The 21,059-nt window shown below is 44.8% G+C and overlaps 2 protein-coding genes across 15 annotated transcripts in view; one reads left to right on the plus strand and one right to left on the minus strand.

Annotated features, from left to right (window-relative positions):
* TIAM2 (TIAM Rac1 associated GEF 2) overlaps positions 1 to 11,691 on the plus strand; it is a 257,808-nt gene extending 246,117 nt beyond the window's left edge. For all 11 annotated transcript variants that reach the window (XM_002927152.4, XM_034669352.1, XM_034669356.1 and 8 more), the window contains 9 exons: positions 528 to 636; positions 3,191 to 3,370; positions 4,968 to 5,086; positions 6,051 to 6,159; positions 6,761 to 6,819; positions 7,463 to 7,568; positions 8,442 to 8,529; positions 8,883 to 9,037; positions 10,492 to 11,691. In XM_002927152.4, coding sequence (XP_002927198.2) covers positions 528 to 636; positions 3,191 to 3,370; positions 4,968 to 5,086; positions 6,051 to 6,159; positions 6,761 to 6,819; positions 7,463 to 7,568; positions 8,442 to 8,529; positions 8,883 to 9,037; positions 10,492 to 11,102 — 1,536 coding nt within the window. In that variant the 3' untranslated portion in view covers positions 11,103 to 11,691. The remainder of the gene's footprint in view (positions 1 to 527; positions 637 to 3,190; positions 3,371 to 4,967; positions 5,087 to 6,050; positions 6,160 to 6,760; positions 6,820 to 7,462; positions 7,569 to 8,441; positions 8,530 to 8,882; positions 9,038 to 10,491) is intronic.
* TFB1M (transcription factor B1, mitochondrial) overlaps positions 666 to 21,059 on the minus strand; it is a 79,798-nt gene continuing 59,404 nt past the window's right edge. The window contains exons 6-10 of one of the 4 annotated variants that reach the window (XR_004628185.1): positions 14,908 to 15,035; positions 9,484 to 12,029; positions 6,640 to 6,705; positions 6,008 to 6,119; positions 666 to 3,973 (exon numbers count right to left, since the gene is read on the minus strand). Coding sequence is in view for 1 of the 4 variants with exons in the window: in XM_002927153.4 (XP_002927199.2) it covers positions 11,768 to 12,029; positions 14,908 to 15,035 (390 nt within the window). In the remaining 3 variants the exon portion in view is untranslated. Of the gene's footprint in view, positions 3,974 to 6,007; positions 6,120 to 6,639; positions 6,706 to 8,587; positions 12,030 to 14,907; positions 15,036 to 21,059 lie in introns of those variants that run through there. The other 3 variants (XR_004628186.1, XR_004628187.1, XM_002927153.4) reach the window with 3 other exon arrangements.

Consider the following 21,059-nt stretch of genomic DNA (forward strand, 5'->3'; position numbering starts at 1 on the left):
TCACAGTCATGTCATGCTGGGATGAAAAGCATAGGTCAGCAGTTCTTCGATGGAGCCCTGTGTCCAGTGTGAGCATCAGTGACTGGTGTGGAGCCCCTCCAGGGAAGGAAAGGCGCAAGACGGTAGAAGGGGGACAGGGCAGGATACAGACAAAAGCATCTGTCCTGAGTAATGCAGAGGTGGCTTGATTGATTATCCTCCCAGATCATTCATATCCCACTTTGTCAGATGTATTTTTGTAGAACTTTCTTTCTTGTCCTTTGATTGCCCGTGGTCAGTAGGCTCTGCTGCGAGAAGGCATTCAGTCAAACCGCAGATCTGCTAAGGGAATGCCAGGCTGTTTGCTGTCCGCTGTGAAAATGGGGCATCCTGGGTTTCTTTCATTTGGTGATTTCTCTGAGGCATTAGCGGTCTGGTATCTGAAAGACAGGGAGGGCCTCTGGATGCACCAAAGTGGCCCGATGCCACGTTAGAGCTGCAGACACTGATTCAACCATGTCCAATGTGACTTTTCTCTCCCCTTCTAGAAATTGCTGTTTTCCCTTGGAGGCTCTTTCCTTTATTACGCGGACCATTTTAAACTCTACAGTGGATTCTGTGCTAATCATATTAAAGTACAGAAAGTTCTAGAGCGAGGTAAGTTGCTCATACCTTTATAGCTGTGCTTTTTTTTTTTTTTTTTAGTTGTTAACAGTAAATTTGCATTTAATAAGTAGGGATAAGTGCAGTTTTAATGGCTCATGCTCTGTTCCTGACCTTTACATTGACAGACATTAAAGAAAAAATTCTTAGTGTATTTCAGTTTACTGGTAAGAGTGAACATGTGTCCTAAGAGCAGAGATGTTTCTCTGCCATATGTCACTCTGCTGTTAAATTACCTCTGGATTCTTTTTTTTTTTTTTTTTTTTTCAAATTCCTTGATCTAAAAACCAGGAACCCTAAGACGCTGGATGGGGACAGGAAAGAACGTATGCGGTTTTCTTCCTTTCTCGTTAAGCTTCTTAGGCCCGAGGAACCACAGCAGTGTGTTAACTAAAGTTCAGGCCTTTTTGATGGAACCAGGCAAACACTGACAGTTAACAGCCCACATCCTGTCCCTGAAGTACCTTTCATATCTCCACATTTCCATCATCTTTTATTGGCTTTAACTGAAGCCTGCCATTTTTTTGGAGCCCAGGTAGACCCGCGGGGTCGCCCTCCCCCCTCTTCCCTTTGGCTCGCACATCCGACACGGCGCCGGGGCCGCCCCGCAGCAGGTGGCCTGGAGGCCCGGTGGCGTCACGGGCCGGTCAGCCGTGTACTGGAGGATGTGATGACAGCCGTGACCCTGAGCAGCTGCACGCGTGTTGTAGGGCGCTTTGGGCCGCCGTGCCCATCACATGCACTGTGGTTTGGTCTGTTCGTGTTGCGCCCTGGCGCGGACGGCTGCTGTAGCTGCAGCCGGTCTGTTCCTGGAGGCTGTGCTCTGGGCCTCACACCGGAGGGTTAACATTCTCCAGTCTGTCTGTCTCAGAAGTGTTTCTGTCCCGTCCTTCGGGATTCGCATTTGTGGTGGCGGGGAGAAGAGGCGGGGAGGTCAGGAGGCCGGCGCAGGACGGAAGGTCGCCAGTGGCAGGGACGCGGTCCGCACGCAGCGCGGCAGACAGGCGGCTCCGACCCTGGCAGGCGTCTGCGGGAAATCCGTGCAGTCCTTACGTTCAGCCGAGCCGTCTCCAGAAAGGGTTACCAGGCGCCTGTGCCCTCTCGTTCTGTCATGGGAGCCGGGCGACAAGACCCAAAGCTGCCGAAGCCTCCGCTGCTCTAATGTCATACGTTTCTGGGGTAAAAATGACTCCCCCCGCACTCGAATGCCTTCGGAATTACACCTGGCCTCACGCAGCTCCCGCGAAGCCAGGGAACCGTCTCCTCTGGGACAGTGGCCAGTGTCCAGGGAGAGGTCTATATTTGAACTCTTTTAGTTGCATCAACGGGTGGCAGCCGAGGTGAACTCCAGGCGGCTTCCTCTGTCTGTCATGATACGCTTCTCGGTGGCGTTGGACAGGACCTGAAGGTTGCCCTCAGTGTCCTCTCTCAGAACCGGCAGCAGTCTCCCGCAGTATCACGGAAGGCATGGAAGTTTCCTCCGACACTCCGTTAGCCGGTTCCGCGCATGCGGTTCTGCAATGGCTTAAAGCCGATCTTCATAGCATCCTAGGAGCACGGGCTCAGGGTTAAGCAGTGGAGTCCTGAAGTGCTTCAGGTGAGGAAGCCCCAGCCAGAATCTGTGTCCTGTACTTGTTTAAACAGAGATCGGACTCCGTCGGCGTTTCCTCCAGGAACAGCTGCTGCTGACAGTAAAAGTAAAGCACGCAGTGCTCTGCTCAGTTCTGAACGATCATCTCACCATCCACTTTGCTGGTCACATTCAAAATGGTACCATGTCTCCTAGAAGTTGTAGATTTTTGCCTTTGTGACAAAACCCCAAATAAGGGTGTCATTTCATTCAAACTGGCTGAATTTCACACAGATGGTCAACCAGTATCAGCAGGTGGAATCCAAAGCAGTAACTGGTACATCCGTTGGCATTCTCAAAACTGAATGGGGTTGGGTTCCCGTGTGTCCCCTTCACAGTGTCACACACTGGACACAGGTAGCTTTCCCTGCCCATGGCATCTGGGGGAATAGACGGCTCAGAGGTGTGGGGGTGAAGGCTGCAGTGCTTATCAATTTATTTTAAAAGAAAAGATAGCCCCTAGTGTATAGAATAACAAATCTGTGCGAGGACGGGGGGGTAAGAATTACTATTTTGCTATCGGATTCTTTTGAAGGTAGGTGTACGGTCTGGATAATACTGTTTTGTGGCTTTATGAATTGGTTGAAACACACTTTTTAGGTACCTGTAACAATCTCTCATGGGTTTGCATGTGAATATGCCTTTAAAGTCAGACATTCCTGCATTTCAGCTTGGTGTTCCTCTTTGGTGTACGGACTGTACTATTTAGACAGCTTCCTAAGCCCTTTCTTCATGGATTTGCCCCCGAGCTGTGACAGCTGGGTGCCTGACCCACTGAAGAATTTGGATTTTTATAAAGAATGGCATTAGGAGGACCACAGAAGTGGATGATCTAGGATTCCATTAAAAATTAAGTGAAGTCGGGTTCAATTTATCCTGCTGTGCTCTTCTAAGGGTCTTTTATCCACCTGCTTGTAGCTAAAACCGATAAAGCCTTCAAGGCGTTTCTGGATGCCCGGAATCCCACCAAGCAGCATTCCTCCACCCTGGAGTCCTACCTCATCAAGCCGGTTCAGAGGGTGCTCAAGTACCCCCTGCTGCTCAAGGAGCTTGTGTCGCTGACAGACCGCGAGAGCGAGGAGCACTACCACCTGACAGGTAGGAGAGCTGGCTGCGGGTGGGCTGTGACCGCCGCCCCTGCTAAGCCTCCGAGGCCGCTGCTTCTCCTCCCCACTTCCTCACGTTCTCAGACACGTCTCAGTACTACAGTTACTAAGCTTAGATGTAATTTTAGTCTGTGAAAATAGCTAGGTATAGGGCCATCCCTTTAGATGGGCAGGATACTGGGGCGAAATTGTGTCATCGGAGGAGCCCCAAGCCCCTCTGGCGGGACGATTCCATTTTCATTTTTCAAGGAACATATTTGAGCTCAGAGAGATGAAATCCATCACTTTGGGTCTCTTGGTTAGTAACGCAGTGCTGCCGACCAGTCCGTTGGGTGAGGCTCCACCTTGTGGCGATTTCAGGGCAGAGCCCCGCACCACAGCCCAGCTCCCAGGCACACGTTCTGCTTTATAATCCACGCTCATGTGTCTTTTGTAACCTCAGAAATTACGGGCCGAAGATACAATTTGTCAAATACACCAAGCTCCTCAGTTCGCTAGGAAGTAGAATATCCCTTAAAGGGGTCTGTGTTTGAATCAGAGAAAGTGATTTGTTCTCTGCATGTGAAAGCTAGGTGGTCTCCCGGTAATAAAATACCTGTGTAGAGTAACAAATTTATTCATAAGTATTAGTAGTACTGAATAATACACACTGAGAAAAGTGTCAATTAAGCTGGCTCTTTTTCTGTGACAGGTATACTTTCGTATCATAAGTAACAAAAATTTTTTTACGTGGAAGTTAAATTCTACAAGTAAATGATACAAATTATGATTACTATTCAAATAATGTGTGAAAAGGTCCTTTTTCATCACGATGATGTTTAAATGGGTATGTTAAAAATTGCCTTCTAAAGTTCCCTCCAAACTGAATTAAAATACTCAATCAGGGGAACAAAATATGAAAAATACTAAATTTATAGGTGACCTGAAATTTTGCTTTTTGACTTTGACAAAATCATTTTGTCCCTCACATGCCCAAGTTGAAACTCATAAAGCAGCACTGTGTGTAAACGCAGGCATTTGCTCTGGTCATTAGGGACATTTACAGAGACATCAGTAAGTTCTTGCTAACAAACTGCTGTAGTTCACAGTTGCAGTCATTGCTGCGGGAGGAGAAGCAGACTTTAAGGGCAGGTCTCCGATAGCCAGTCAGTCTTGGGTTTCAGTTTTGGCTCTAATCCCTACTTTTCTCTCTTTATGTCTGGCAAAATACTTAACCCGTCTGCACCTCAGTTTCCTCCTCTGTGAACTGGGATTGATTACAGCTCCTACAGCCATTGAGTGGGGTTGAAATGGGATGGTTAAAAAAACCACCCGTTATAGTACCTGCCCAATAGAAGGTGCTCGATCAGTGTTAGCTGTTATTATTAGTGATACTTTTTAGCTGTGTTTTGCCTCATTTCAAAGAGAACTGGAGGTGCGAGATCATTCTACCGTTCTTCATTATAATGACTGGATTACAGTGGGCTGTGTGGGCCACGCCACGTAATGCTTCTGTTAGTAAGAACTGGTCTTGAATCCTGAGCTGCTTCATCACTGCTGTTGGTAGGACTTAAACAAAATTTATCAAATAACGATTTCATATTTTTCAGAAGCACTAAAGGCAATGGAAAAAGTAGCAAGTCACATCAATGAGATGCAGAAGGTCTACGAGGGTTATGGGACCGTGTTTGACCAGCTAGTAGCAGAGCAGAGTGGAACAGAGAAGGAGGTCAGTGGCACTTCTAGATTCCGAGAGGCTTAATGTGTTTGTCCACTGCATCTACAGGTGATCTCCAAACTGGGCCTCCCTGTTTGCGCTCTCCTAGAGGAGAAAAGGACTAAAACTGGTTTTTTGATCTTAATGCTTGCAATAAGCCGCACCATTTAAGTATAAACAGAACATAAAGTTCATTATACTGCTTTAAGAATGTAACCTTCCATCACCTTAACACTGTACAAAAGACAACAAGAAATACCACTAAGGAAATACCACTGAGTTTATATCCCTACCCCTTCCTCCCCTTCCATGGGGTGTGAGGCAGGACTCGTCCCAGAGGTGGGCACGTACACGGAGAGCGTGAGCCGACGGGGGAGGATGAATACAGGAAGTGGGGGGCCAGCAGGTGGAGAGAGCCAGATATCTCACATCAGTGGCTGCCTCCTTACTTGCAGAACTAGTTTAGGTGGAATTTGACAATTTCTGTATTTTTCTTTTCTGGTTGATTACTAAATTAAAATCTTGAGCTATTCAAGTCTACATAGAAGAAAACATAGGTTTCAGTAGAGAAAGGCAAGAACAGGAAACAACTGGATTTTAATTTTTTGTTAAGAGTCAGTTTCAGTGTTGGTCCTTTTTTATTTGCAGGCCTAGTATAGTTTATGGATCAGGGGTGGTGAATGTGCTAGAGCCTGAGGTCAATTTTAATGAAGACACTTTGGATGGACCTCAGTGTCCATTTACATATAATGTGTGGACTGAACCAAAATACCTTTCTATTTGTAATTTTTCAGAGTTTGATGCTTTGCTCATATTCTCAAAACGTATACTATTTAAATGCCCTGTGTTTATGGGAGCCATAAAAATCACATTGAATGTACTTACAATCCCCATATGTACATGTGATTCACTATCCAACATGAGACAACCTACCCCTGGGGTCTGCATGTCTTCATCTCCTGTTTTTATGATACAGGTAACAGAACTTTCCATGGGGGAACTTCTGATGCACTCTGCAGTTTCCTGGTTGAATCCATTTCTGTCTCTAGGAAAAGCCAGAAAGGACCTTGAGCTCACGGTGTTTGGTTAGTATCCCATTTGAAAAAATGTAAACTTAAAAAAGGCTGGTGAAAATGAAGATCTTCCTAGACCCATCAGTCCAGCTAACTCCTGATTTTCAGAAGGAGTGAGAATCATTGCTATAATGGCTTTTGACTTAACAGAGCCAGCTTCCAACTATTTAAAATGCTCTCGCTCTGCATACTCATTATCCTGTTCTCCCTTCTGCTTGGCTTAGTGGTTCTGGCCAAGTGTTACAGGAACAGATCTCCTGAGGCTATTTTGAAACCTGCTATCTTAATTGTTTGCTGCATTTCAAAATGTCTTAATTCTCACTAAGACCGATTATAGACGACAGTGTATTCTCACCGAGATGAACACCATGTTCTCAGATTTCAATAAAACAAGAATTTTTAAAAAATCGCCAAGTTCTACTTCAGCTAATTGCTTTTAAATAAGCAGGTATTTCTGCATCATGAAGTCTGATCAGAGGGAAGCACACTCACTCCTGTGCTGGCATAGTGGGGTCTTGGAGCTTCTTGGTTCTATTAAAACATCCGTCTTAGTTCAGCCTTGGAAGAAAGTTCGTACAAAATAATGAAAGACTTTTTCTTTTCCTTTCTTTAGTTTTTAAGAGAGCTGTCATATTGGTTTATAAAGAAAACTGCAAACTGAAAAAGAAATTGGTAAGACAAGAAGTACATGAAATTAAAGCTGCGTTTCCATGGCTCTGTCCTCCTGTCAGTGTTGATCTGAGGAGCCCGCTCAGCATCAAGGCCTCAGTGGACTAATGGGACTATTCCTGGGGTGACTAACCAAACCAGATACTCAAGCTATTTCTTATTCTCCCCACAAACAATGTCTGTTTTAAAAGAAGTTGTAGACAAATACCCGTGCTGGGGCCTGTACAGAAAATCAGCTTCCATATCCCTGAAAATGGCCCATGTTTGCTCCATGTATGTAAGAGACTGCGTAACTTTGGTTTGTTCTCAAACTACTTTTACCTTATTTCAAAAAAATAAAAAGAGAAAAAGCTTAGCCGTGGATACCATAAGCCATCAGTGTTACTACTGTTCAGAAGTAATGAGGACACAGAAGGCTTGGTTGTCATTCTTGCCTGGCATCTGTCTGTGTGCCCCAGACCACAGCTCTGCTTCCCCGCTACCCCAGTCTGAGCTGAGAACTGGGAGCATACCTGCACCCTGACCACTCACACAGCTGCAAGGAACCGTGCACTCAGGGAGAATTCAAGTTTCCATTCCCTACACATCTCCTCTCTGGGTGAGAGCTTGCTCTAACACTCTTCTCGGGGGGGTTTTCCTGTTCCAGCCCTCGAATTCCCGGCCTGCACATGGCTCTGCCGACTTGGACCCATTTAAATTCCGCTGGTTGATCCCCATATCCGCACTTCAAGTCAGACTGGGGAATACAGCAGGTAATTGTTTCGTGTGGTATGATGCCGGGAAAAAGCATTTTAAAGAGACTTCTTTGCATTGTGGAATGAAAAACTAGGAAGAACCTTGGGTCTTTGCGTTTTATAGGCAAGGAAAACGAGGATGAGAGGTTTGTTTGTTTGAACAAACTTGGAGAAAGTAAATGTCAAATTTGGCTTTTCTTTGCCAAATGCCTCTCTTCATTATTATTATTGCTATCAAATGGTTTTCAACATTTTTTTCCTAAGATCTTTGATACCCTAAAAGTTGTTTAACAAAAGACCACAAATTTAAATTTAAAAAATTTTGATACACCAGGAAATTCCTAAAGATTAAGCAGTATTCTATATGATATTAGGAAAAAAACCCTCCAACCCTGGAAAATGTTCAGAGGTCCTTCTAGAATAACCATGTTCTGGTGACAATGCCTCCGATGACAGAAAGGTCCAACAGTCTAAAGCATGCAGTCATGTTTTGGGTCCCTGTTTAATTTTTGTTTGCAGTGCTTACGTTTCCTAAACCGGGACTGATTTCGGGCTGGCCTGTTTTACCTCCAGCACCTGAGCACATCCTACTGTTCCTTCCAAAGAATACAATGAATGGAATGGGGTTGAAAAACAGGATCCATTTAACCTCTTTCCTGGGGAGATCTGGAATCCAGGGCTAGGGAGAAAGCACGTTAAGATGGATGGAAAACTACCAGGAAATGTGAAAAGTAACTAAGAAGTATTTAAGTTTTGTTAACTATTTGTGAAAGTCATACATAGAATGAGACACAGAAGAAAATGGTGAGACTCAGGACAGGGAATATTTGACTTGAGTTTTGAACTTCACATCTTTGGCAAAGTTGTAGAACCTTGTTTCCTTTTACACAGGGACAGAAAATAATTCTGTATGGGAACTGATCCATACGAAGTCAGAACTAGAAGGACGGCCAGAAACCATCTTCCAACTGTGCTGCAGGTACTGCTCACATCCAAAAATTAAAGCCAACGGGAATAAGACAGAATACGCTCTCTTAAAAATGGGAGTTTATTTTTAGTGCGCTCCTGAATTTTGATGACTTCAGGATCACACCCAGCCTCCCCCCAAATGGCAACTGTGTCTGTAGTAGAATACACCGATTAAATATATCCAAATCTTAGTGCTCAGAGGCGCTTCAGAAACGATCACTTCTTTTGTAAATGAAGAAACCAAGGTACAAAGAGGCTCAGTCTGTCCTGAGAGCAGTAATAGGACAGGTAAGGACCCAGGGATGTGGACTCGAAGCATGAGACACTGGACGTGACTGCTGTTTTCTCTTCTCCCCTCACCAGTGATAGTGAAAGCAAAACCAACATCGTCAAGGTGATTCGATCTATCCTGAGGGAAAACTTCAGGCGTCACATCAAGTGTGAATTACCCCTGGACAAAACTTGTAAGGATCGCCTGGTACCCCTTAAGAACCGAGTTCCTGTTTCAGCCAAGTTAGGTGAGAACTTTTGCTGGCCCTGTGTTTATTTAGGAAGACATGAGCTTCTCTATAAGGATATATGTTCTTGTAATACAACAGTGAGTCATCACTTTGTAAAGTACCAGGGGCAGCTCTGTAAGCTCTGAACCAGACACCCAAATGCAGAGTGGTGCGGCAATTTTATTTCAAGAAACTTAAGGGGCACCTGGGTGGCTCAGCTAGTTAAGCATCTGCCTTCAGCTCAGGTCATGATCCCAGAGTCCCAGGATTCAGCCCCGCATTGGGCTCCCTGCTCAGCGAGGAGCCTGCTGCTCCCTCGCCCTCTGCCACTCCCCCTGCTTGTGCTCTCTCCCTCTCAAAATCTTAAAAAACAAACAACTTAAAATGCCTCTTGCTCCCATACCTTGTATAAACTAGAACCACTCCCAATCCCACGTCCTCATCTTACCACCAGCTCATCTTACCACATAGTCTCTTTACCAGCTTATTTCTTTCTTCCACCGAGATGTGCAGGAGTCCCAGGGCTTAGCTTAGTTCACTGGAGTACTCCAGTGCTCAGAACAGCTCCAGGCATCTAGAAAGCCACTACTTGATGAATTAAGATAAGAAAACTTATATTAATTCTTACCCAGTCAATTAAGTCAGCAAGTAAACACTCCAAATCATGCTTTTCTTAAACTTTCTGCCTGCTTTTAAATTTTAAATTTCCTGCTTTTAAAATTTCAGTTTAAATCCTCTTTCTGTATTAACTGTTTTAATATCTTTGGTCTTGTTTGTCATTTTTCAAATTGTTTCCAAATTGTTTTCTCTCTTCAAATTCACCGTATATTTTCTATTTTTTTCCTCTATTGCCAAAATACGCCATAGCCATCAAAAACATCACAGCTGAGAGCTCCCCTTTTCCCTTCAACCCAAGAGAAAGGAATTAAAAACACACAAATGATTAAATTATTATTAAATCTCTGAAAGCTGGATAGAAATTCCAGCAGAGAGAGTTCTCATGAGTGACGAAGGGCATTTTTCTACTTTTCATGGAGCAGCAAGGGAAATAAACAAGGTGAGCAGGTAGGCGTAGAAATACGGTATAATCTTGGTTGTCCAATTTCAGAGTACTTTAGTGAAAGAAAGGGACCTAGATTTTACTAGTAACTTTTCATTTATCCATTGGCAAAATAAGAATCCTAACCTTTGTAATAGTTTATAGCTTGTTCTGTCTAAACAATCGAGCTCTGGTAATAGGTCATCTAGAAATGCCCAATCCTCCAACATAAAATTTCAAATAAACATAGTAAAAAATGTCCACACTTGCAGTATCTGCATGTTTTTTCCCAGGTTCCAGGATAGTTGGTCATAGAAGTGAGAGGATGAAATCTGAATTAAGATGTTACATCTTAGAACGTACATCGCAAAACTTATGCATTGTGGCGCCTGTTTCTCAATCATGAGGGGGAAACGCACTTTTCTCATTGCAGCTTCCTCCAGGTCCTTAAAAGTCCTCAAGAATTCCTCCAGCAGCGAGTGGCCCGGCGAGCCCGGCAAGGGCAGCTCCCTGGACTCGGACGAGTGCAGCCTGAGCAGCAGCACGCAGAGCAGCGGCTGCCCCCCGGGCGGGAGCAGGCAGGACCCCCTGCAACACCCTCCGCCGGGCCTGGCTGATCTGTCAGACAGTCTCATCAAGGAGAGTGACATTCTGAGTGACGACGACGAGGACTACCATCAGACTCTCAAACAGGGCAGCCCTACCAAAGACATAGAAATTCAGTTCCAGAGGCTGAGGATCTCCGACGACCCTGACGCGAAGCCAGCCGACCAGCAGCCTGGCACGGAGGGCCGGCCGAAGGGGGAGCAGCCCAAACTGGTGCGGGGGCACTTCTGCGCCATCAAACGGAAAGCGAACAGCACCAAACGGGACAGGGGAACTTTGCTGAAGGCACAGATTCGGCATCAGTCCCTTGACAGTCAGTCTGAAAATGTCAACCTTGATCTCAGTTCTGTTCTGCAGCGAGAGTTCAGTGTCCAGAGTTTAACTTCGGTGGTCAGCGAGGAGTGTTTTTATGAAACAGAGAGCCACGGCAAGTTGTAGTGCAGTTTCAATCCAGATATGGGTTCATTGCTTGCTTTACTTTTCAACTGGTGGTCAAGTGGAAATTCCAGAAAAACTATTCATTATTGGGTTTTGTGCAGCGTACATTTTCCCACAAAATAGTTGTAAAGATTTAAGTTATTTTAATTTATTGTAGATCAGAAAACTAGATTAAACTGATCAGAATCTGTAAGAATCTGTAAATTACTTAGTTTATATCCCTTTTGAGCAGGTATCAGAATGACTTAGGATCCTTAAAATTCCAATCTATTTTAATTTATGTGGAAAAAGTAACGGGGGGGGAGTTGTGATTAATAAATAGTTTTTAAAAAGGTCATTGTTTTTTCCAATCCTCTGGGCATTTTCTTTGAGCTGTTAGTTTTTGCTTTATTTAAAGCATATTTATTTTAATGTGGGTGAGGGGCACAACGTGCAGATATTTCATTTTTGTAAGGTTGTAACAGATGCTGTTTATACTGAACATGTCCTACCTATGCAGTATATATATTAAAAGAAAGCTTGTACTGTAGCTTATTTGATTATATTTATTTTCTCTACCAAACTGTACAGTAAAAGGGAAATAAGTCGATCTGGTAATCGTATTTTTATTGTCCTTCTATGGAAGACAAATGAGTACGCATCTGAGCAGCTCAACATCGTGGAAATCAACATTCGATATGCTGCTGTAGTCTCTCTCTCTCCTTGGCATCCTCTTCTCCCTGATTTTTGCTTTTCTTTTTTTTGAGTTCTTCTCTGAAATTATAAGCAAAGAGGTGTGGGTCTTCATCACACATTTTTTGGTATACATCACACAGGCTCTTAAAATGTGAAACAGAGAGCTGGCTGGGTTGAAGGGTAGGGTCCACATCTGCCAACTCCAACAGTTTTTCAGTGCTTTCCACACGCTGAATTTCAGGGAATAACATTCTGAGGAGAGAATCAAAATTTTACTTAAGGAATTCTGTAAATCAATCATGATGCTTCCTTCTACTCTCATTTGAAAATGACATCGTTTTGACAACTGACAAGCGGAGGGAGTGGTGGAGGCAGCTGGAGTGGCCGTGGGGCCCCAAGCTGATGGAGAAGGATCTTGATCTTGCCACCAAGCAACAGGTACCAAGGAGCACTGAAGGCAGAGCTCATCTGACCTGTGAGGTATGTCCACAAGGGAAAATATCTTCTAAAGCTCAATCAGTAAAAGCACCTTTAAGGTAAGTTTAAAGAAACATCTGCTCAGTTGTATTCTTATAGAAATGTTTGATTTGCCTCATATTTTAATATGAAACTTGTCTTATTTCTTGATTCTCTGTAATTTGAACTTAGTTTTTGTAAGTGTTCACCCCCAAGGAATGACCTTTCTTTGCCAAGTTCAGAAATAGGTGATAGGGAAATGCAAACAGTTCCCTCTTTTACATTTACCTTGCAGCATCTTTACAACTGATTTGAAGTATATATTTTAAATTTCACCTAACCAAACAGATCACGGTTTTAAAATGAGTAACAAAACTGACTGAAATGTTGCAAAGCTATACCTAGATTTTCTTTTCTCAGTAGTTGGGGGCTCTACGGAACTCAGAGGTCATGGCCAATGGAGATGGAGTTTTTCTTACAGGCTGCTGGTCCTGTCAGTAAGGAACTGTACATTCCCTGTGGTTTCAGGTGAGCTGTGATCTCGGAGTTCAGCTTCATGGCAAGGGGGGACCAATGTGTGGGTGAATGTGACAGAAGGACACCAATGGCTCAAAGCGGGGCACACTATTTGGGGTCCCTCTCTGCACAAGGGACTGTGTATATGAGATGAAGGGGCCCATCACTTAGGTTGGAAATGCCAGGGCCAGCTCTGAGGCCAATTCCAGGATTTCCAAAAGTAGAAAGTACTTTTTGTGATTTTTTTTCCCCCTCCATGAATCAGGGCCATCATGTACACACCCTGCGTGAAAGGCGAGTGTGAAATCCAGCTTGGGTTCTACTCGTCAAATCATGCACATTGTGGCTGGGGCTTGCAGCCTACCAGGGGTGGTGATGTAAGGCCATCATTTTAACTAGCACCAAGACAGCCAGTGGCATCCGTCACCAACTCTGCTCCTCAAGTCTCTGCTCCAGTAGTAACTATCTGGTGAAGTATAAATCCTGGCCTCATTAGAGCCAACAAATGGCAAGACAAGGATTTAACATCCGTCAGCTCAAATCCTCAAGAATGAATTAATTCTGTGGGCTGCAGGGGTTTCGGGATGCAGCCGCCAGCTGTACCTGAAATGATTTTATGTGCTAAGAGGATACTTCACAGAACCAGAGAGAGACTGAAGAGATGGGGTTTTATATAAGGGGAGGTGGGATCAAAAATGAGAGATGTGTGCCTATGAAGCCGGGCGCCTTTAAACAGCTAAAGTTTGGCTATATCAGATGGCAGCCTTTAAAAAATACACACACTTCCTGCCTTCCTTGGGCCTAATTAAACATCTTGGCTGCCAGTGGATAGAAAATACCCTTTCGGGGCCTCTGGAGGCGCACGGACTCTAAAGCACCATGCTCGGCCTGGGCTTCCTGACAGTGGCCATGTGCAGAGCAGTAGACACAGCAGGATGACGGAGCTCCCTGTGACATAACAACATGCTTGTAGGAAGACCTTGTGACGTCATTTTGGCTCTTCCAACATTTTATCTGCTTTCTAGTTCTAAGTGTGTCCTTAAAAGAGATACAGCAACTTGGTGGAAAGAGAGCACTGAAAAAACTCAGGCAGTATGGGGCGCCTGGGTGGCTCAGTTGGTTAAGCGTCTGCCTTCGGCCTCAGGTCATGGTCCCAGGGTCCTGGAATCAAGCCCTGTGTTGGGCAACCTGGGAGCCTGCTTTCCCTCTGCCCCTCCTCCCTGTTCATTCTCTCTCTCTCAAATAAAGTCTTTACAAAAAACAACTCACTGTGATAATATATTATTTGGCCTTTGTCCCAGGTTCCTGACACAGAGTTTCTAAATCCTTTAAAATTTCCTGACAAGGGATGACAGGGGCATTTTTTTGTTATGGTTGAAAAGGGGTTTTATTAGGTATACCTGAGTTCGTGCTGAGATGACTCTTCGTGGATTCCTTGATAGCTTTAGGATGGGGACAATTGTCAAAGGAACTAACCCTGTGATTAGAGGGTTGGAACTCTGTCTCGCCTCCAGGGAGAAGCGAGGGGCTGGAGAATGAGCTCAATCGCTAGTGGCCAATGATTTAAGCAACTGCCTAACGAACGGACCATCCATAGAGACCCTTAAAGATGGGTGCAGAGCTTCCAAGGCTGGTGAAAATAGGTGCTGGGAGTGGGGTAGAGGGGGTCACAGAAATCCCCATTTCATGGCCTGTGGGTCGGAATACTAGTGGTGACCTGGGACTTGAAGTGGGGGCAGTCTTGTGGCCCTGAACCCTGTAGCTACAGGGTCTATGCCACTCCAGGTGGTCAGTGTCAGACTTGAACTGGAGACTTGTTGGTGTTGGAAAAAACACCACACGGCGTCAGAATGTTGAGCATAAAAACAGTTTGGATGGTCTGCCCTGAGAAATCATGGCCCCCACAACACAGGGTCATTATCAGCTGTGTGACTGCCAGTCTCTAGATTGTACTGATGTTAAATAAAACCTGTTGGTGGCCTCTGAGGTTAAAGCAGGGGTTTGCTTTTTCCTCCGTGGTGGTCAAGGTTTGTTCACCTCATGATTTGAATGATGAGTGACATTTACAGTTAGCTTGAAGAATCATAAAAACAAGGTTCTTAAAGTGCTTAAAGATTTTAGAAAGGGTGCCAGTGAAAGGAAGAGAAGGCATTCTTACCCGAGCCCGCGATAGCAGTATTTCCTCCGGAACTGAAAGGCATTCTCAACGACCTTCTCCACCAGCTTGAAGGGCTGCTCTATCCGGGGCCGCACCAGGGGAGTGAAGCGCACCACGCCCACGTCCACCTAGGTGGTGAGCAAACATCCGTGGCATGGTAGAACGTGATTACACAATTCGTCTTTGTCAAACACGGGCAGATGGTTGTTGACCACATGGTTCTCACAAACAGACCCCTGCATGGACTCATCCTCTGCCGGCAGGTAAGCTGCTGCCCTTGGCTTTGAGCTGACTCAGAGCCACCATGGTTGCGTCTGCTCTGTAACGACAGCCACTAGATGTGTGTTTGATGATCCCTTAATTTTAAAATGTAGTTTTACAGTGGCCTCTAAGGTCAATCCAAATAATCATTAAAGTCAGGAGGCAGCTAACAGCGTCCGAGTATTTTATTTAGCTTTGGAATGTGTATCAAAGAAGCCGCGGCAGCAGTTCTGGCTAGAAGGCTGGGCTTCCACACAGAGAAGAGAAGGCAGATGGCCCCCCAGGGACCACTTAGTGCTCAACTCCCCAGAAGGGAATCAATTAGGACACCACTTATTTTGGGTATAGACACTGATTAATCAGCCAGACCGAATTCATGACTGTCATCTGCGCGGCCAAATCACTTTCTGGGAGTAACGTGAAATGCCCCAGGAGGCCGAGGAAGGATCAAATAGCAAGTGGACACCCCCCCCCCCGCAGTGCCGCTGTTTGCGTGGTGAACTAGCACTAACAGTTGAGATTCTTTAATTAGCAGAAAATAAAACTTTTCAGGTATATCTGTTAAGATATTTATACCCTGTCTTACTCTAAAAATGCACTCATGGTAATTCGCAAGTATATATGCAAAATTACACAGGAGTAGTATTGGAAGTAAAGACAAAGGGAGAAATGGAGTCAAAGCTGTTATCACACACAAAAATGCCTGACAGAGACCATGGTCTGCAAATGGGAAGTCTGTTCATAATTTACAAAAAGCCTTAGTCTGTAAGGAATTGTTCAATTTGCTGCTTAGAACATCACACGGGCTCTACAAAGCTAAGGAAGCACACCGACTGATGAGGCAGGGGTCATACCACTGCTTTTCAAAAGGGATTCATTCCATTTTTTAAATTCCACAGGGGTTATCTTGTTCTCTTGGGGGACCTTAGCTTCTAAAATCCTTGTGGCTATAAAACTCCTTAAAATCAGCCTGTCATACAAGAGAATGGGAGTGTTTTCACTTTCTTGATTTTACGGTGGAGGAAAAATACTTGCATATGATGTGTAGACAAGAAAAGAAAATGAAGACATGCCCATCATCAGGGGGCCTGGAAAGGGTTTCGGAGGACCCAGTGGTGTTTCTCCTGCTGCCCTGACTTACCCTTTCGTTGAACAATCACTGATCCTGTCCCGAATGTTTCAGGTTAGCTCCGGTGCCCCTAGGGGATAACTAGAAGGGGTCCGGGGTAGGCATGCTGAGGATGGCCTAGGCAGTAGAGTGAAAACCGCCAGCAGAAAGGCCTTTCCGCACCGACTCCCCTAAATGTCCATCAGCCTTGGGCTACTTTGGTGGAATATTACTCCACTTCAGAGAGTGACTATCTGCAATGTTAAATGTTCTCATTAAATTTTAATAGTTTTTCCAATTTATGTTCTACGTGTTGCTTAATTAGTTTCTCCAAGTTCAGTAATAAGTACTTCTATAGGAAACAAAGTGCTTAGTTAAAAGGCCAAGACTTTCTGTAGACCGGCACCAAAAAACCACTAGGGATCAAGGGTCTGGGAGAGGTTTATGATCAACAGAGAGAAGAGAGGCACTGAGGAGGATAAGGACTCCATGGAGGTGGCCTCGGGGTTTAGGTGGGGTGGACAGGACAGTAAACAGGGAAGAAAAGATGGCTTCATCTGAAAGCATTTCTGTGGCAGGAAAAAGTGCTAATCTGCGTGGAGGACGGTGGAAGAAGCCGCCCCAGATACACTATAGTGACTTTAAATGTCAAAGACTCTGCTCACAAATGCTGAAACATCCATCACCACCTTTCCTCCTGTTGATTTGGAACAGAGAAGTGAGCTCAGCTGTCCAGGAAGGTTCTAGGCCTCGGCCCCATCACTCTATACCTCTCCATGCCACTCCTCCCATCGGAGCCCACCGGCATCCCGTCCCTGTCTCTCACTCTGCCGCCCTCCAGGACTCAACTCCTCCAACCCTTCTCCGCCAATTCTTCCCCGCTACAGTCAGTTTGGATGGAATTCTTTACAGGTGTGATCCAACAGCCTGCCATTCTCCAGGGAAACTCATCTTTTAGCAAAATAGGAGCTACAGTTTGAGCCCTGGCCAACCCCAGCCCACGAAATATTATAAGAACTCTAATGTTCAAATAGTATCAAGGACAAAGGCACAAATACAGGGTTAGATACATTCTCCTTCCAGTACAGAAACTGCCACTTCCAGCTTCTTTGGATTTTAAAATTTGGCCTCCTCTTTATTTCCTGATTTTATTCCTTTGAGATAAGGTTGGTGTTTGCAAATATAGGAAATGTCTCACATTTGCTTTAGATAAAGTTTTTAAGCCCTGTGCAAATATAGCAGCACCCTATGTTAACTGCAGCAGCCTGCTAACGATTGAATGTAATTTTGTTACACAGTTTAGTTGGCTAACAGTATATCCCAGCTACAAGAAAATACCCACTCACAATCCAATATAGTTCCTATTTAGTGGAGGACCCTGAAAAACTCACTGTGAAAATGGCTATTCCAGCAACATGTCCTGCCTCTACGGGAAACCTCCTGTACTCTTCTCTACTCCTTTCCCCAAAAGTACTTTTCAGAATTACTCTGAATGACAGAGCCCATTTTCTCTAGAAATATAGGAAAGCTGCTTGGTAACTAGGGTAACAGATACAAAAATGCTTTTTACTTATAAATTGAACGTTTATTTAAAAATTGCAACCATTATTTTTCCTTCCCTGAATTTTAACTCTATTAAAGGGTTTTCTTACAAAAAAAGAAATCAGTACATAGGCACTAGATGCGCTTAAAAATTCTATTTTAATGTTGTCAGCCCCTTTCCAAACTCAGTCTAGTGGTATACCAAAATGACCTACTAAAACTTCAAATTAAAGGATTTATAACGAATTTAAATATTTGCCTCTCGAATCCACTCTAATATCAATGCTGTACCAAGCTGAGATTATGTTTCTCAACATTAGCAGCCATGGCTACGAAAGGCTGCAGGCAGCAGTTCTATTTTCCAGGCCAGCGTGTCTAGGGCATGACTGGTTATGAGCTCAGAGCAGCACTGTGGACTCAGAGAGACCTGGGATAAGAAACTATTAAATCTCCAGCCCTAGATCCTGCCAACCCAGATCTCAAGTCCACGTGAGAATAGAGAATGCCGAAGAACGGGCAGCCCAGTTCCTGACGGAGAATCATAATATGCCGAAGAGCTAAATAACCACCCCCGTGAAAAGACACAGGCACGATAGGAGCCATTAGCTAAGGAAGGGTCTTCAACACTTTCCCTGGCATTCAAGACCATTAAAGGACAACCCTGTTGAAGGAAAAAAATCATTAGGAAGCTAAGGTTTATAATTAGCTAAACTAGAACCATAACTGGGAGAGGATAGAAGGGTGAGAAAGGATAACAGGAAATAATAGATAAGCCTTCAGGAGCAAGCAGAGAAGGATCTTCAAAGTTCCAGGGGGCACTGTCTCAGACAGACGTGTGTGGATGGGAATGGGAAAGGTACGGCTGGGTCTGTGGTGCCCGGCACCACCTGGGGTTTGGGAGTCACATTCAGCGTCAGGTGAAATGACAGAGCGAGGTGAGCACCCTGGGGAATGCTTGGGTGCACCCACCAGAGTCTGACTCTTCAGATACCTACATGGAACTACTGACAGCCTCCACTTACAACTGCCTGGGTATGAATAACAGAGCAGCAAGTCACTAATGCCTGGGATACTCTAATTACATATTCTGTAGAAAAACACAAATATGAATGAACATCAAATTTTCTATAACTGGTTTATTCTGCCTGTAATCTTTGTCCTAAGCCCGATTTAAGGACAGAATTTCAGTTTTAAAACCTTAAAATGCGAACACTTTAACTGCATTCCAGGTGTTCTAAACCAACGTATTCAACATGGGCTGACACTGTTCATACCTACACATCTTTCTTTAAAGTTAGAATTTGTATTTTCTATAGCAATATTAATTTCTCCAGAAGTTCTACTCCACCGACCTTTTTTCCCTCCTATAGATTTTTGAACGGTTTTTCTCTCTTTCCTCCTCGTAATCATAAAAGTCGCAGTACTCCCCCCTAGGAGCATAAGTATGTAAGAGAACAGAGAATGAGAGCGAGCTGAGAGCATGATGAGGAATAAGCCTGAGAGAGGCCCACATGAGGGGAGCAGATGGAGAGAGAAAGCACTTTACTGTGTAAATTATGCATGTAAATGTATGCATGTAAGTAAATGTATGTACGTACGTATGTATGTAAATTATGCCTATTAGTAACAACACAGCAAGATGAGTCAAGCTCTCTTGCTCCCAAGATAGGGAAACAATTTCAGGGAGGTGAATGCTTAATTCTTAACAAAGCAAAGAAAGCACAAGAGGGATCAGAACTATCCAACATTGGATCACGGTTCTCTGTTGTACTTAACCCAGAGGTTTTGGGTGATCATGGGGAAAACACCTTTCTAAAACCACGACCTTCCCCATAAAGCATGACCTTGGGATCTGTGAGACAGCAGCCTCTGGAAGCGTCCTGCCCCTCCTGGGGCCGGAGCTGGTAGCACCCTGGGCAAACACCAGGCCTGGACTCTATTTCGCAGGCTCAGACTCCAGAACCTCAGAACGATCGTTCCTCAGGGAGACTTTCAATCTAGGCAGACTCACAAGGCACTCAATAAATACTGCTGCTGTGCAAAATATTAAAAGACTCATAAATGAACACGGATGCAAATCCATTAATTCATAAGGAGCCATAACTGCCAAAGAGACGAGGCGCAAACTCAAGTTGCCTTGGCGGTACTTGGGTTTCCCGTACAAACTACCTGTAAATGCAGCCCCGTTACGATTAGCAGATGGTGCGGCGCTGCGGAATGGGACCAAGTACACACGGCCCGACAGTCGCGATGGTCACGGGCAGCAGCCGGAGGAGGGCCTGACTACTCACTGGCGCAAGCAGTGCCGGCTCCTCCGCCGTGTGCTGCAGGCACCAGACCAGCGTTTCTTGTGCTGGGGTACTTGTTTAAACGTACTCCTGCTGTTCCGCTCGTCTGGTTTCTGACTTGAAGGAGTCTTTTTAGAGGAGGATTCTCCAGCTCCGGGATCTCATCCTCTACATGCTTATTTTACTATTTAACTCATGGAGGTCAGGGGGCGCCTCAGAGTCTTCCCTACGTATCACCAGAGATAGAAAAATAAATCAGAAACATGAATAAAACTGATGAAAGCTTTATAATATGGCAAGATCACAAAACCCTCATGAACTCACCCAGCGCCCTAGAGTGTGGGCTGGGGCTGAGCTGCAAGAGACCCAGCTAGGTGGGAGAGAGAGTCACAGGGAAGAAAGGGAAAGAGGAACAAGGCAAGAGGAGGGTCAGGCCTAAACGAGGCATCCTCAGCCCACCATCTTGGATGCTGCCACTAAATGAGGATGTTTTAAAAAAATGTCCTGCTCTTCAAAATAATGTGCAAAGAGGGTGCAACGTTAGTAAGGCCCAACAAACACATACTTACACTACCTGTGAGACTGAAAAAATTAGATTGATCTGCAAATGTCACCCCAAAATCCAAAGATAGTCTTAGCATTCTAAAATAATGTGACAAAGACAGAAAACAAGTACTCAAGATCCTTTCTCATAAAGACATAAAAAGGAAAAACAAAAACATAAAAATAAGGTAACAAATGATCAATGAATGTAAGTGCAACTCGTATAGTCTCCCGTTATCCAGTTTGCTTTCTGCGCTTGCAGCTACCTGCGGTCAACCACAGTCTGGAGAGAGAGGACCCTCCTTCTGATACAGCGTCAGGTCACCAGTAGCCTAACGCTGTGTCGCTGCGCCTATGTCACTCCCCTCCCTTCACTTCATCACACAGGCATTTTATCCTCTCCCATCAGA

Source organism: Ailuropoda melanoleuca, chromosome 10 (genome assembly GCF_002007445.2).
Source record: "Ailuropoda melanoleuca isolate Jingjing chromosome 10, ASM200744v2, whole genome shotgun sequence".
In the NCBI taxonomy this organism is placed as follows: domain Eukaryota; kingdom Metazoa; phylum Chordata; class Mammalia; order Carnivora; family Ursidae; genus Ailuropoda; species Ailuropoda melanoleuca.